We start from the raw sequence: 15,319 nt of genomic DNA, 5'->3' as shown, positions 1-15,319 counted from the left end.
GTGCCCTGTACCCGACCAGCATGCGCATTAACGAGCAGGGGCGACTGGTGGTCAACTTCCGCACCGAGGCTCGATTTAGAGGCCTATTTGTTGTTACTCATCCTGGTAAGAAGAAAGAAATACACCTTATGAAGATGGTGTATCAACAACTGTTATCTTTATTAACATTATGGACATACTGACAGTGCTGACCAATAAGAACTAATAAATGATGTGTCTTGTCTGTCATCGTCAGCCTCCGCCCTCTCCTCCATGGTCATGTGTGCTGGCCACCCCGGTTTGACCTTTAACCTGAGCCTAGTGAGGAGCGAGCCCACCTACAACCAGCCCATCCAACAGTGGACATTCTTGTCAGACTTCGCTGTGAGGAAAACATCTTTGTCATCTTTGTTTGTTGTTGCTTTTGCTGTCTGAATTTGTGATGACATCACTTTCAGGTGCGTGACTACTCGGGCACGTACACCGTGAAGCTGGTGCCTTGCACGTCGCCGCCCAGCCTGGAGTACACCATCCCTCCTGTGTGCAATCCCAGAGAGCCTGTAAAATTTGACCTGGACATTCGATTTCAGCAGGTAGAGCAGCAAATGTTTTGTTGTCAGCCACACGTTTTTTTTTGTTTGCAATGGTGGTAAAGTAGAAAAACGGACAAAATCATGGTCTTGTGATTGGCTTGCTGATTCATTTAAGGAAACATTTAGATGCAATATGAATGGTTTTGGTCAGCATTTTAAATACGCCTCAACTGATGGAAATATGATGGAAAATTTGCCAAATTATGTTTGCATAAACAGTTAAATAGGACCTATTGTGATTTTTCCACTTTTCTGAAATGTAGTTAGAATGTAGTATTCTCGTGTTAAACTATGACAAAGTTTCAGATAAAGAGGTTTGCGCATTTTGAAGTGAGCCCTGAAAGAAGTTTGTGATGGCTCAATACAGTCGGTTTCAAAAGGCGTGGTAAATTACAATTTTTTTTTAAATTACTAATACGATGTTTTGTCATTTAGACAATTGTTAAATGTTTACAAAATAACATTAGTTCTATTTAAACCCCCCAAAAATAATATTACAAAATCCCTGCAATGAAAAGAGAAAAAGAATACATTGTAGTCAGAATTTTTTGAAAATGAAAAAAAATTAATATTACAAGGAAAAAAGAAACAATGAAAACAATGTAATATTATGAGAACAACGTTGTCATTTTTTTGGTTTAAAAATGTTATATTGGGAGACAAAAATCCTGTTGATCCTAACAATAATGATAATAATAAAATTTTATGGAAAATAATTACAGTAATGTAATTATTCCATAAATAATGCAGGTTTATGCAAAAAAATTGAATTATGAAAATGAAAAATTAAAAGTAATTAAAAACATGTGTATATATACATATACATATACATGTGTATAAAGTCGAGAAAAGAAAGCTGCTGTTGTGAGACACAATTTAAATTTCACTCGACAAACTAAGCTAGAATGTGCTCTCTTCGGCATGGTCCAGACGTGTACCGAGTTCCCAAATGGTACACTGACTCATGAGGGAACTGACTATGGTTCATCAAGTTTCATAAATTTTTTATGAAACTTGTTTCGAATATACATTATGTTTACTGTAGGTGAGCGATCCTGTGGCTGCTGAGTTCAGTCTCAACACAGAGATGATGCTGCTCTCCAAAAAGTCTCTCTGGCTCTCAGACGGCTCCATGGGCTTCGGCCAGACTAGCGATACAGCCTTCTCACAAGGTGCAGTCCCCCCAAAAATCATAAGAAACATAATTCTAGTCATTTTTCTTAGACATTTATAGAGTGTGTATGTCTGTCCCTCCAGGTGACACCATCTACGGTCGTGTGATGGTGGACCCCGTGCAGAACTTGGGCGACTCTTTCATTTGTAACATCGAGAAAGTCTTCTTGTGCACAGGCGCTGACGGCTACGTACCCAAATATAACCCCAATAACTTTGAGTTTGGCTGCCTGGCTGACGCACCGTCACTCCTCTACAGATTCAAAATCATTGTGAGTACCATGAGACCACATAGCCTCATCATCTGTGTCCAATTAAAAATGTTGTCTTGTAGGACAAAGCCCAGCCAGAGACGCAGGCCAGCTCTTTTGGCAACGTGGCCTTCAAGGCCCTCCTGGCTATGGACGACCCGGCTGCTTTAGCGCTGGTGAGGCAGCCTGGATCTGATGGATTCAGGATGGAGTCCTCCGCCCTCTTTCAGGTCAGATCACACTTTACACACTCTTTACACACACACACACACACACACACACAAAATATTAAATATTGTATTCATACTATCACCTTTGGACCCAGATCTCCTGGTCTCCTGACTGCCCATATATTGCAAAGAATTGTCGTAAAATTCTAAAAAAAAAAAAACAAAAAAAATAATAGCTCTCCCAATAGAGTTTTATCTTTTTAAATCTTCCTTTTTTTTGTTGTAAAATGTTGTTTATTTTACACTATATTATATAAAATATTTATATATAAATTATATGATATATAATTTTATATATATTATCTATGAAAAACATTTTTAGGACAAAAGAGGAAGATTTAAAAGAAAAAAACAGTATTGGGAGAATAACGTCATAATGTGAAGGGAATAAAGGGATGGCCAATAATTGGCCTGACATCAACATAAAAATGCGATATCGATTGATATCGGTATTGGATTTTTTTTCCCCATCACGAAAAACGATAAAAAATCTGTATAAAACACAGATGTATTGTCATGTCATGTTACACATATCCGTCTCAGCTGATATCAGTAATTGAGAGTTGAACAATATCGGCATATCACTTTTTGGCAAAAAAAGCCAATATTGGACTTTTGGGGAAAAAGTACATTTACTATAACAACTTGCAAAGTTTAAGTATTCTTCTTTTTTAAAAGTGGTAATAATATACGGATATTTTTGTAATTTTACAACATTACATCTGTAATATTATGGAACAAAAATACCTAATTTTACAGCAATGTCCTCCACGTTGTTGTTTCAGGTGTCGACAGGGAGAGAGTGGTACATTCACACCATCTACACAGTTCGTTCCCGCGACAACGCCAACAGAGGAATAGGCAAACGCAGCCTGGAGTACCACGTCCTCAGTCACCATACGCCAACCGCTCGACGTCGCCACAAGAGGTCCACCGACAACAACATGCCTGATGTGGCGGAGGACATTGGTATGGACAACAACCGCGGCACCAACATCCTCCATATCACGCTGGACCGCAGCAGCCAGCACAGGACCCACCCCGACAGGGAGGTCTTCACCAAGGGGGTCATCCCCCGAGAGCTCAACAGCCAGGAGGATGGGCACGACGGCCTGGTGCTCATCATCGGAGTCCTGGTGGGGCTGCTTCTCACCACACTCCTCGTCGTCCTGCTGGTGGTGCTGGTGCGCTCCAAGCGGGAGAAGAAAGACGGGCCCAGGACGTCCGCCAGCAGCCAGCCCATGATGACAAGCACGACCACACAAGGCCTCAGTGACAGCTCGGAGGTCTGATATGTCCTCATGGAAAGGTTTGTTTGGTACACGGGAGTACCAGGGGCACATTGAAGGGGGAAAATTATATTATTTCTATAAGGCAGCGGCAGAATTTTACAGAAAAAAAAAATTCAAAAATATTGAATTTTATGACCATTTTTATTCAATGTAATTTAAGAGGGAAAAAATTAAAAGTTGTAATATAATGAGAATAAAGTTGTAAATTTAGATGGGGGAAACAAAGCTTTAAAAAATGTTTTGGATGGTTTTTATGCCCAAATTTTACTTTTTTTTATCTGAGTAACTTTGTTGGGATTTTTCGATAATATAATGAAAAATATCATTTTAAAATGACTTACTGGTCATGCAATTTTACAACAAAGACGTCAGATTAAAAAAGGATATATAGTAATAAAGTCACATTTTTACAAGAAAATCCAATACAAGACAAAGTAGTAGGGTAAATATTAGGGTGTCATTTTATTCTTTGTTGTTTTACGGTCATAGGTCATCCTTTTTAGATAAAAATGTGCTGTAATAACAAGTGTCAATATTCTAAGATTAAATGTATACATTTTATGAGAAAACAATTTTTTATATTACCAAAAAAAACTGAATCTTCAAATCTAATATTACAACTTTTTACTTTAAAATAAATATGATTTGGGTATTTTATTCTCATTATAGTCTATAGTAGTGTATAGTACATATTCTTCCATGTGTCCCTTGAACTCCTGTATGGTTTTTGCAAGTGCCTTACCCAAGATGACCAAACGTCTTTCTTGTGTGTCAAGAGCTTTGATTGTGTTCTGAAATCTACTTGAAATGTCTTCACCTGTTGGGTCGGGCCGAGACCGTGTCACCGTCGTCTGTTTTGTTGTCGTTTGTTTTGCTTCACAGTCCAAAAAAGAAAAAAAAAGTGTTGTTAATGTTTCCAAAGGTGCTACAGGACACGTGGCTTACAAAAAAATAATAATGTGCATTATTTGGTGTTAAATGTGTTTGTGGCCATGCGATCAAGATGAATATTAACATTTTGTTGTTTTTTTTTTTAATTGTACAACACTATGACTAGCAGACTTTGATTTCCTGTGTATTATTTTGGTGAACAAAAACTACTGATTGAAATGAGACAGAAGTGCATTTTGTGTAGTTCATCCAGTCCTCATCTCATTTATTTATTTTATGATGACATTAATCCTCCAGTATAATGCCTTCAAAGTTGATTTGAATGAATTCTACATCTGCTGTTCATGTTAAATCATGTTACTTTTTATTCTAATGTAGCCACTGGATTACCCCATTCTGCTGAATTTGTTTTTTAGTGTCGTGGATGTTAGCTGTGGATTTTTTATTTTGAGGGGGAAAAAAGACAACTATGCAATTTGTGATATCATAACCATTTTAAGAGTGGCGTTTTTTTTTCCTTTGCACATCCTGCTTGTCAATTATGGTAAGAATCATAAGAATCCATGTATTTATGTTTTTTCTTTGCTCTGAATGAGCTTTTTATGCACATGTATGTACAGTATGTATGTATATACATCTATACTATGTATATGTAAACCATATTGGATGGTTTGGGAGTGACTGTACTTGCTGTACGTATTCCTAACAAGCACACCAATGGTCTGAAAATAAATACAGAATTTTTCAAGAAACAACAGCTTTTTCATGTTTTTTATGGTTGAGGTTTCAGTTTGTATGTGTGTATGTGTGCATTTTTTTTTCTTTGATATAATGGAGTCTCCCTTGTTTATCGCGGTTAAGGAATTTCCGTGAAGTAGTGCTCAATGTTAATAAATGTATAGTGTATTTTTAGTTGGAACATAAAAAACACATTCGTTCCAAATTAATTTTTTTACCATTATTAGCGCCATGTGACATAACACCCCTACAGTCACCTTTACAAAAGGGGCCTGCTGTTGTTTATTTACACCACATTGCTAATGCACCTATTCTCAAGATCACTGCAAGGACATGCTAGCGAGCTAACTAGTTAGCCTCCAATGTACAGTATTTATTCTATTTTTTTTTTAATCGTTTGGCAATGGTAATGGTTTTATTTTATTTGAACATGCATCAGATTACAATTGAGTGCATCCCATAATCCCATAATTCACAGTTCCACATGTCCAAAAGGAGTAGGAAGAAGTAAAGCTTATTAAATCCTACCCGTTCATCTGGTACTTTTACAATCAGTAACTGTTACATTTGTTCACTTCCTGCTTTCATAATACAGTTTAAGGTTTTTTTTTGGTTTTTGTTTTTTTTTAAATAATGTACATCGTACTGAAGTAGGAGGTGATATGACCATCCAATGACATAATGGGTACCATAGTAAGTGTCAATATAGTGATATACATAGCACATCATGACTGGTTCAAGACTCTTCATCCTTGTATTTAGCAAACATCAACTGCTTGTATTGTTTCTTGAATTGGCTCATCTTTGTGCATTGTTTGAGGGTCTTACTCAATCCATTCCATAGTTTGATTCCACATACTGAAATGCTATGGCTTTTTAACGTAGTCCTAGCATATATGTGTTTCTTTTTTTTTTTTTTACACAGAAAAGAAGAAGAGAAAGGTGGGGTGGGGGGGCAGTAGAAAGAGAGACAAAAACAGCAGCAACAAGAATTCCCATAACAACAACAGTGACAAACAGAACAGTTAAATGTCAATGATGGCTAAGGGTCACAATGGAGATGATGGTGAAATGAAACAGTCCAACTTACCAGTGGCAATTACTATTGCTTCATTACAATGAAGACATGAACCATGATAGTAAACACAATTATAGCCATACAGTTACAGTAATTAAATTCTCACTGCTTGACATCATTATAACTGTAATAATAGCATACCAATAGCATATAGACATCAGGGATAAGATGGTAGATTGTGTAGAAAAGCACCCATGTGCTGTGAGTGCCCATATGGAGGTGTGTACTTCTGTGTATATATTCATATATGTGTGCATAAGTGTGCTTGTGTATGTGAATGCGAGTGTGTGAATGTGTAATTGTCACTGAGAATGACAAAAGGAGAGAGACTGCCTTTTTTATATATATATATATATATATATATATATATATATATATATATATATATATATATATATATATATATATATATAATTATAATAAAACAAATCATTATTATATATAAGTATTTAAAACAATAAATACATAAAATAATATAAAATAATCTCAGACACTCAGTATTTATTCTAAACTTAAGGGTTTCAAACTGTGTTGGGAAGAAAGAGAAAATAAGAAACCATAAGCTGACATAAGTTTGAACACGGAATGGGAGGAGAACTTGTTTTCATTCTATCATGGCTGACTACATGCAGAGTGACGGCAAGGACCCAATGTTTTGGGTCATTACTGACGTCTAGTGGCCAGAATGCAACATAACCTAAAAACTGACAATTTATGAAGCAATTGTTGAAAAACGTGAAGGTCGACTGTAGTTGACTACTTAAGACATGAGATGCCTTTTTTGTGGCCTTTTACTTGCCATTCAAGTTCAGTAGGAGCTGTTCTGAGGCACTTTAAAGGGGAACTGCACTTTTGGGGGGAATTTTGCCCATCATTCACAATCCTTATGTGAAACATGAACACATATTTCTTTCCCTTTTCTGTGCATTATAGTTGACAACAAACGTCACATACACCTAATTCGACTATGAAGCCCTCTAAAAAAAAACCTTTAACAACGTTACATCGTTTGATATACATGTAGTAGTGGCACTATCTTGGCGTATTTTGCTGATTTAAAACACTACCGAAACTTCTCTCCTACGGCGCATTGATACACATACTTATGCTAGCAACAACAACAGCAAGCATAGATACAGCGGCAACACCTACGATGTCCGCTGTCATTGGGATGGCTGTGTCTTACAGCACAAAAATGTCAGTCCTCAGGTAAAAAAAATGCTGACGGCAAACTAGCATCTTGTTGAGTCTTTGTCGTGAAATTGAAAGCTAGGTATCTTCCGACTGTGAATGACGCCGAGATTAGTGATTAGATTGTGTTAGTCTGCCAGATAAAAATAGTTTTTCATGTTAGCTGCTACAATATTAATATCGCTGTAGCTTGGTTAATATACAAGTCAGTTATGTAAATGGGGTGGGTTTTTTAGGTTATTTTTGTAAGGGCAACAAAATGGGTATTTCCCATTATGGTCTGTTGCTAGCTTGCTCATATTAACATTTTCTCGCGTTAGAATACACAGAAAATTGATATGTTTCATATAGGCATTGTGAATGATGGGCAAAATTCCCCCCAAAAGCTAAAGTTCCACTTTAACTGGGCAAGCAAAAGCCACCACTGAACTCAATGAAATGGACATGGGCGTCGCCACCTAGCAAATAAATCATGTAACATGTAACAGGTGAGTAAACACTCATATGGCAACTGTTACTACTATGTGTATAATAAAACACATTTGTTGATTCAAAACACATAACTTTATTAACTACAAAGGGGGCATGAAGTCTGACTTTGAATGTGAGTCCAAAGGCAACACTTAACAGTTTTATTTTTCCCAAAATGATTTGTATTTGTAAATGTTTGCATTCCACCGTGTAGGGCGTATTGTTGTTGGTGTGACTTAGGTCAAACATTTGTTGTGTTTGATCTGCCACGGGCTGTCAGCCAAGCAGGTGAAGGTGCACCGAGATGAGTCACATGCTTGACCTTTGACCCCAATTCAGGGCCTGAACATTAACACCAGTACCCCCATTGGACTGTGAGCCAAACAGAAGCGGTATGGTGTGCACTGCAGCCGTCTTTTTGCTGGGGCTCCTCTGGGCACTGCTGTGGTTGCTTTACGACAAAAAGAGCAACAAGAGGACAAGTCGTCTCCCTCCAGGACCTCTGCTGGGAAACCTGCCTCAAATGGACAAACATGCCCCCTTTAAAAGCCTCCTCAAGGTGAGCGCCTGGAAGGCAGATTGGCAATGATAATGATAATAATGAGGATGTGTTGTATTTGAAGCTGAGTGAAACATACACACGGTGATGACCGTGCACCTTGGCTGGCAGCGCGCGGTGGTCTTGGTGGGCTATGAGGCCATCAAAGAGGCTCTGGTGGACCAGGCTTGACGACTTCACAGGAAGAATGCAGCTACCATTCCTCCACAAAGCCACCAGGGGCTATGGTGAGACCTTATCTCCTGCCCTGCCCTGTCCTTTTCAGGATTGGGCATTAGCAACGGCGAGCACTGGCGCCAGCTGTGCCGTTTCCGTTTTTAATGGGGTCTCGTCGTGCTGGTCTAGTTTGTGCTAAATCGAGCGTGCGGCAGTGTACACACTTTATCTAAACTTTAGTTTAATATTTTTACATTGTTTCAATTCTGTCTCCAAATCATTCCACAGTCATACCCCATTCATCGTTGTTCTATTGTTGTTAATGTTGTTCTATGTTTTTGTTTCCAGAAATTTAATTCCCCACGTAGATCATAACCACCAATACATTCATGAAACAATTTCTGTAATGGACATGCTCATTTATAATGCCTTGCTTTGAATAAGACCTGTACTGTTTGGAATTCTACCCTGTCATGAAATTTCACAATCTTTGATTTTAAAAATAATGGTTTCTATGTTCCAGAAATACAACTCTATGTATTACTCCAACTGCTTTTTTGTAGTTTTATTAGTGGTTTTAGTGTACCCATACCACCGCACCGTGTTGCGCCGCCACTTTAATTGACATCAGCTGTTCGGGCCTGATTGCGAGGCGGTGCCATTTGGACCTCAGTGGCACGCTCATTGGTGCTTGCCGTTCACCTAGCGAGTGCTGTGTTTGCGTGCTCTGGTCTGCTGTGCCATCGGCGGGATATGAAAGCGTGGTTGGCTGTTGGCGACCTGGTGTGTGGTTTGGAGGGTGTAAGAAGTGCAGTGTTAAGTTCCCTAGTAAGTTCCCTAGTGGCTTCACTGTCGAAGCCACAGATTGTGGCTTCTCCTATGCTTGGCGTGGAGCTGCACTGCCCCCAACGCCGATGCGGCCGCTCCATCTCCTGCCGCTACTCACACGCAAAGTTTCCCTATTTGAACTTTGGGATTTCCGCCTCACCACGTTTGTTTTCTTTTGGGTTAATTAATTTCCTTTTTTGTTATTTGGTTTAGTTGTGTATGTTATTTGTTTACTATTCCCTTTTGTTTAGTTGGATTTGATTCCTCCATGGTTGGGTCAGATGATATGTAGCCAGCCGCAGTTTTGGCGGCCTGGTCAGCTGCCTCGTTGCCACGGGCTTGCAACGTGCCGGACTTGGGAGTGACCAGATGTTTTGACAATGGCCACCTCTGGGTCTAAATAAACCAAAGGTTTGACGACCATCCCCTCGTCAGCTGCAGGTGGCCAAAGGTATTGATAGTTGAAGATAACATTGCTGTCATCAATGTCCAATTTGATGGACGTAAGACCTTGCATCAAAGGGACCCTGAGACCATACCCCCTCTGGGATGGAGTGTAACAGGGGACCTGCTAAGTTGTTTTTTTGGACGTGGCACACATGTGCCAAATATGGAGAAAATCTTGACAACAAAGCCTATAGCTTGCTTGAAATACATTATCACAGCGAGTGAAACACTTTTTCTCATTTTCGCTCTTACTCCACAGCGATGCTTCTCAGCCAGATGAAGCTGTTGCACATAGGACGGGATGCGAAGCTGCGTCAGGCATACTTGGAATGAGCCTCCTGGCACCTTCCGCTGGCTCGCTATGTTCGCCCGTAACATCCTATGCTCACAATTTGTTCAGAGTGAATAAAGTGCATTTGCGAACATGGTTGTGTGCGCCAAGCAATGAAGCACAACACACTAAATGTGCTCCATAAGTGCCAAAACGCTCTTCAGAGGCCTTCTCTGAGCCAGTGGGGTGTTTTTTTGGACGTGGCACACATGTGCCAAATATGGAGAAAATCTTGACAACAAAGCCTATAGCTTGCTTGAAATACATTATCACAACGAGTGAAACACTTTTTTCTCATTTTCGCTCTAACTCCACAGCAGTGCTTCTCAGCCCCATGAAACTGTTGCAGTTAGAACGGGATGCAAAGCTGCATCAGGCACACTTAGAATGAGCCTCCTGGCACCTTCCGCTGGCTCACAATGACGCGCCGTATATCCTTTGCTCACAATGTGTTTGAATGTGCATAAAGTGCATTTTCGAACAATGGTTGTGTGTGCCAAGCAATAAAGCACATCACACTAAATGTGTTCCCTAAGTGCCAAAACCCTAACCCTAACCCTAGCCCTAACCCTAACCCTAACCCTAACCTTAACCTTAACCTTAACCCTAACCCTAACCCTAACCCTTCTTCTCTGAGCGAGTGGAGTGCCTTTTTGGACGTGGCACAAATGTGCCATAAAGCACATCACACTAAATGTGTTCCATAAGTGCCAAAACGCTCTTCTCTGAGCGAGTGGAGTGCTTTTCTGAACGTGGCACACATGTGCCTATATGGAGAAGATTTTTTACCACAAAGCCTATAGGTTGCTTGAAATACATTTCACAGCGAGTGAAACACTTTTTCTCATTTTCACTCTAACTCAACAGCAGTGCTTCTTAGCCCCATGAAACTGTTGCAGATAGAACGGGATGCGAAGCTGCGGCAGGCACACTTGGACTGAGCCTCCTGGCACCTTTCGCTGGCTCACAATGAACTGCCGTATCATCCTTTGCTCACAATGTGTTTGAGAGTGAATAAAGTGCATTTTCAAACAATGGTTGTGTGTGCCAAGCAATAAAGCACATCACACTAAATGTGTTCCATAAGTGCCAAAACCCTAAACCTAACCCTAACCCTATGTCGCCCAAAAATTCTATCAGAACCAGAATGTGGCAACATAGATATAATATTAAAAACAAAAAAGCAATGGATAAGCCATTGGTTCGCCATTTTGGAGGACATGGGTTAAGGGAAATCCGAGTTGCGGGATTGCAAAGTAATTTGGGATGGGAAGACAGGGATAGAAAAAGGGCAGAAAGGAATTGGATTCAGAATCTGGGGACTAAAATGCCGGGGGGACTAAACAAAGCTTAAAAGGAAGAAAGGGTGGGAAGGAAGGTGGATGAACGGGAGGAGGAATGTGGGCCCTAGCCCCAACCCCTAGCCCTATCCCTAACCCTAACCCTAACCCTATCCCTAACCCTAACCCTAACCCTAACCCTAGCCCTAGCCCTACCCCCAACCCTAACCCTACCCCCAACCCTAACCCTAACCCCAATCCTAACCCTAACCTTAACCCCAATAAATAAATAAACATATAAATATATAAATTAATTAATTAATATCTAAAAACATATAAATATATAAATACATGAAGGGGTATACAACAATACATAAGGTTCGATTCAACGTCTCTAAGTGCAGCAGAACTTACGATGTCAGCCTATCATCCATCCCCGTTACTTGATTGACATACAGGACAACCAATCATATGACAACTGAATTTTGACCTTTAGGTCACCGCTCATGCGTAAACAACGATGCAAAGTGCTAAGCTAGTCTGCGAATTGCGAGATTTTAAGCCCTCGCTAAAGTTTATGGTCACTAAAATGAGTGAAGGAGCTGGACCAAGTAAAAAGGCAAAAACTGGACCAAGTAAAAAGGCAAAAAACATATCACTTCCATACGGATATGGAATATTATACGGATATTGTGATACGGATATTATCCATGACTGATAAACATTTGGAAGTGTGCTTGAGGCTGGCTATCAGCAGCTACTGTCCGGACTATGCATCCCTGGCTGGTTCAATTCAGTGCAAGTCATCAAAGTAAACTCAGGTAATTACAAAAAATTTTAATAGTTAATTATGTGTGTTTTGCAATATTGGCTCATTTGGTTATGTAAGGTACATCAACATACATTGTACGTACAAATAATCCTCAATACATTTGAAAATAAATAGATGTTTTGCATTTTTGTAGTGGGTAGATCATTTTGACTCGGTCATTTTAAAAGTAGCTCGCATGCTGAAAAAGTGTGAGCACCCCTGCTCTAGCTAGCCCTCTAGCCCTAACCCTAGCCCTAACCCCCCCCAACCCTAACCCTATAAGGCTAACCATATTGTTAGGCTAACCCTATATGCCTCCATCTGGTGGCCACTTTAACTTACTGCTACTCTACTTGGGATATTCCGCCATCTAGTGGTCACTTAAAATTACTGCAACTCAACCTGGGAATTTCCACCATCTAGTGGTCACTTAAAATTACTGCAACTATACTTGGGAATTTCCGCCATCTGGTGGTCACTTAAAATTACTGCAACTTTACTTTTGAATTTCCGCCATCTAGTGGTGTCTTTTAGGTACTGCTATTCTTCTTGGGAAATTCCGCCAAATAGTGGTCACTTGCATGCATTTAAAATACTATTATTGAGTAAATAAAGATAGACACAAATGGATTTAAAGGTCCAAAAAGTACACAAGTGGAGTGATTGTAACCCGGAAATACTGAAAAACATTCCTTATACAAAGTGTGACATTATAAGTACTTACAGGTCTAAATTCTTGCAAAATAATACTTCCATTGTTGTCAACAGATGCTCCACTCCTATAGACAAGTGTTACAGTTGGTTTAGCTTTAAGATTTTACAAAAAGTACAAGTGGTGATTAAGAGGAGAGTAGTTGTCAGAGCTGGGAAAACATGTAGGCCAATTATAATGACCTCCATGTGGCCAGCTAATATTGTACTATAACAGCCAGAGCAACCTTTACAGCCAAAGCATTAGTCATGGCACTCGTGTATGAATTACATATCTTTTGTCATCTATTCATTTATCCTGTGTTATTGTGCTACATGTATGAAGGCCATCATGTCATTTACTTGAACAAGTCTTCCTACCTGTGAAGAACGCCGACGCCATGTTGTTGATGGTCTACCAACACGATTACATGAGTCCTTCCCCGGGGGCCGACAGACTGCTGATGGACGCAAAAGGTTGAAGCTCCAGAAAATGCCGTCTTGTGCGTGCAATAGGTGAAACTGTCCACTGGAGAACCTATGGCATCAGATGACGCTCCCATTTGGAGCTCATGTTGAGATGGATGCAGAGGGATCCCACGGGCTGTTAAGCGACAAGCGGCTTTTCATCTGTAACAGAAGTCGTAAGATTAGCTGCTATTCCTTTGCTGTAATCAGTTTTATAAAAATCATTCCTGCATTGAATACTTATAATAATAATAATAATAATAATAATACATTTTATTTGTATAGCGCTTTTCAAAATACTCAAAGACACTTTACAGAAGAATGGAGTTGAATAAAGTAAGTAAACAGAATAGAAGACACACCAAAATACAACATTCATTGGTTAATACACAGTTAAAACATGAGTAAAAGCGGGGCGGGGCACAGCAGTCAGATATAAAAAAGTTAGACATTAAAAACAGATTTAAAGAGGTGGGTTTTGAGTTATTTTTTGAAGGTGGGAAGGTCAGGGCAAGCACGGAGTGAATGGGGCAAAGAGTTACAGAGGGTGGGGGCAGCGATGGAGAAGGCTCTGTCTCCCCAGGTTCGGAGCTTGGTTATTGTAATGATGCGGTGTTCAGATGTAAGTTTTTTTAGTCGCCATTAAAATAGACCGAATAAGGGTTATGAGTGTGCTTTCTCTTCCGTTGTCACAATGATGCTGAAAGATAAAATCAGCGGCTTCCACTCACCTAACAGATGCCTCGCCTCTGATGGCAACAAGTTCCGACACGAACTTAACACACAATGCACGCGACGTAACCAGGACATCAAGGGATTTTCACGTCAAACTAAATATTTCCAAATAAAGCACTTTTAGCTCGAGTTGTCATTGACTACGACGAGGGTAGCGAAACATACTTTTAAAAAATCGTTGTCAATTTGGCCCAAAGTCGTTCACATTATGTTACGGATTGCAAATGAACCGGTTGAAACAATTGCTTTCGTTATTTCGAGCATTCTGCGCGCCAATTATGTCCACAAAATGGCGACCTGGCTTCAGCTCGTCAACTTCGACATCGTTTATATACTGTATATTGTCCTATTGTCGGAGCGAAACGCCACTATTCGTGCTTCAACGTGACTTAAAAATTTGATACTGACCTTGTAGCATTGCTTGTGCGGCGTCTGAGTTACATGGCAATTCCAGTGTTCTCCGTCAGGGTGTTGGAACGCGACTCGATACCGAATTAAATTGGCGCCAATGAAAACGATGCTGTTGCAAGACAAACCGTTTACTTCTGCACTTCTTCACTGTCGTGGCGGTGTCAACTGTCAGTATTTTCAGCCCCAAACCGTGGTAAGGGGCGGCCTGACATCGCCAGAGAAAGAAATGTGGTTGCCTGCTGCTTCCGGTCAACTTTCTGTTTCGACTACCCACGAGATCCCCGCACTTCCTGGTTCACGCTCAACCCGCCCCACATAGCTGGCCAAACACATGCCTGCAACAGCGTTGAAAACTTCAAAAAAATAAGCAATACACATGTAATATATTCTCAAGCATTTTCAATAAAGAGTTTCAACAATCACGTCTATTAGTTTTACAAACAGTAGTCGATGAATGTCCAACGGAGGTACGACTATGGCCTAGCATTTTAGCTTGAATATATACATCGTCGGTTCTTTTAACACGGCACCACCTGGCAAATAAATCACGGAACAATATGTAACAGGTGAGCAAACACACATATAGCAACTATTACTACCATGGTGTATAATAAAACACATTTTATAATTCAAAACACATAACTTTATTAACTACAAAGCGTGCTAGGAGGCATGAAGTCTGACTTTGAATGTGAGTCCAAAGGCAAGACTCAACA

At 39.9% G+C, this 15,319-nt stretch overlaps 2 protein-coding genes and 1 long non-coding RNA gene across 3 annotated transcripts in view; 2 read left to right on the top strand and 1 right to left on the bottom strand.

The window, feature by feature from the left end:
* frem2b (FRAS1 related extracellular matrix 2b) overlaps positions 1-5,158 on the top strand; it is a 69,952-nt gene extending 64,794 nt beyond the window's left edge. The window contains exons 18-24 of the mRNA XM_058080626.1: positions 1-105; positions 236-363; positions 438-572; positions 1,618-1,744; positions 1,830-2,017; positions 2,080-2,226; positions 3,012-5,158. Of these exons, the coding sequence (XP_057936609.1) occupies positions 1-105; positions 236-363; positions 438-572; positions 1,618-1,744; positions 1,830-2,017; positions 2,080-2,226; positions 3,012-3,518 (1,337 nt within the window). The 3' untranslated portion in view covers positions 3,519-5,158. The remainder of the gene's footprint in view (positions 106-235; positions 364-437; positions 573-1,617; positions 1,745-1,829; positions 2,018-2,079; positions 2,227-3,011) is intronic.
* LOC131134922 (short transient receptor potential channel 4-like) overlaps positions 1-14,870 on the bottom strand; it is a 100,095-nt gene extending 85,225 nt beyond the window's left edge. Inside the window, exons 1-2 of the mRNA XM_058080627.1 lie at positions 14,601-14,870; positions 13,371-13,619 (exon numbers count right to left, since the gene is read on the bottom strand). Coding sequence (XP_057936610.1) covers positions 13,371-13,392 — 22 coding nt within the window. The 5' untranslated portion in view covers positions 13,393-13,619; positions 14,601-14,870. The remainder of the gene's footprint in view (positions 1-13,370; positions 13,620-14,600) is intronic.
* LOC131134927 (uncharacterized) lies at positions 8,259-12,004 on the top strand. Its single transcript, XR_009131492.1, has 3 exons — positions 8,259-8,446; positions 8,511-8,673; positions 11,076-12,004. It is a non-coding gene; the product is annotated as an uncharacterized LOC131134927 (long non-coding RNA).
* Positions 14,871-15,319: the final 449 nt, after the last annotated feature.

The sequence above is a fragment of the Doryrhamphus excisus genome, chromosome 8 (assembly GCF_030265055.1).
Source record: "Doryrhamphus excisus isolate RoL2022-K1 chromosome 8, RoL_Dexc_1.0, whole genome shotgun sequence".
NCBI lineage: Eukaryota > Metazoa > Chordata > Actinopteri > Syngnathiformes > Syngnathidae > Doryrhamphus > Doryrhamphus excisus.
This window is presented reverse-complemented; position numbering and strand designations above follow the sequence as displayed.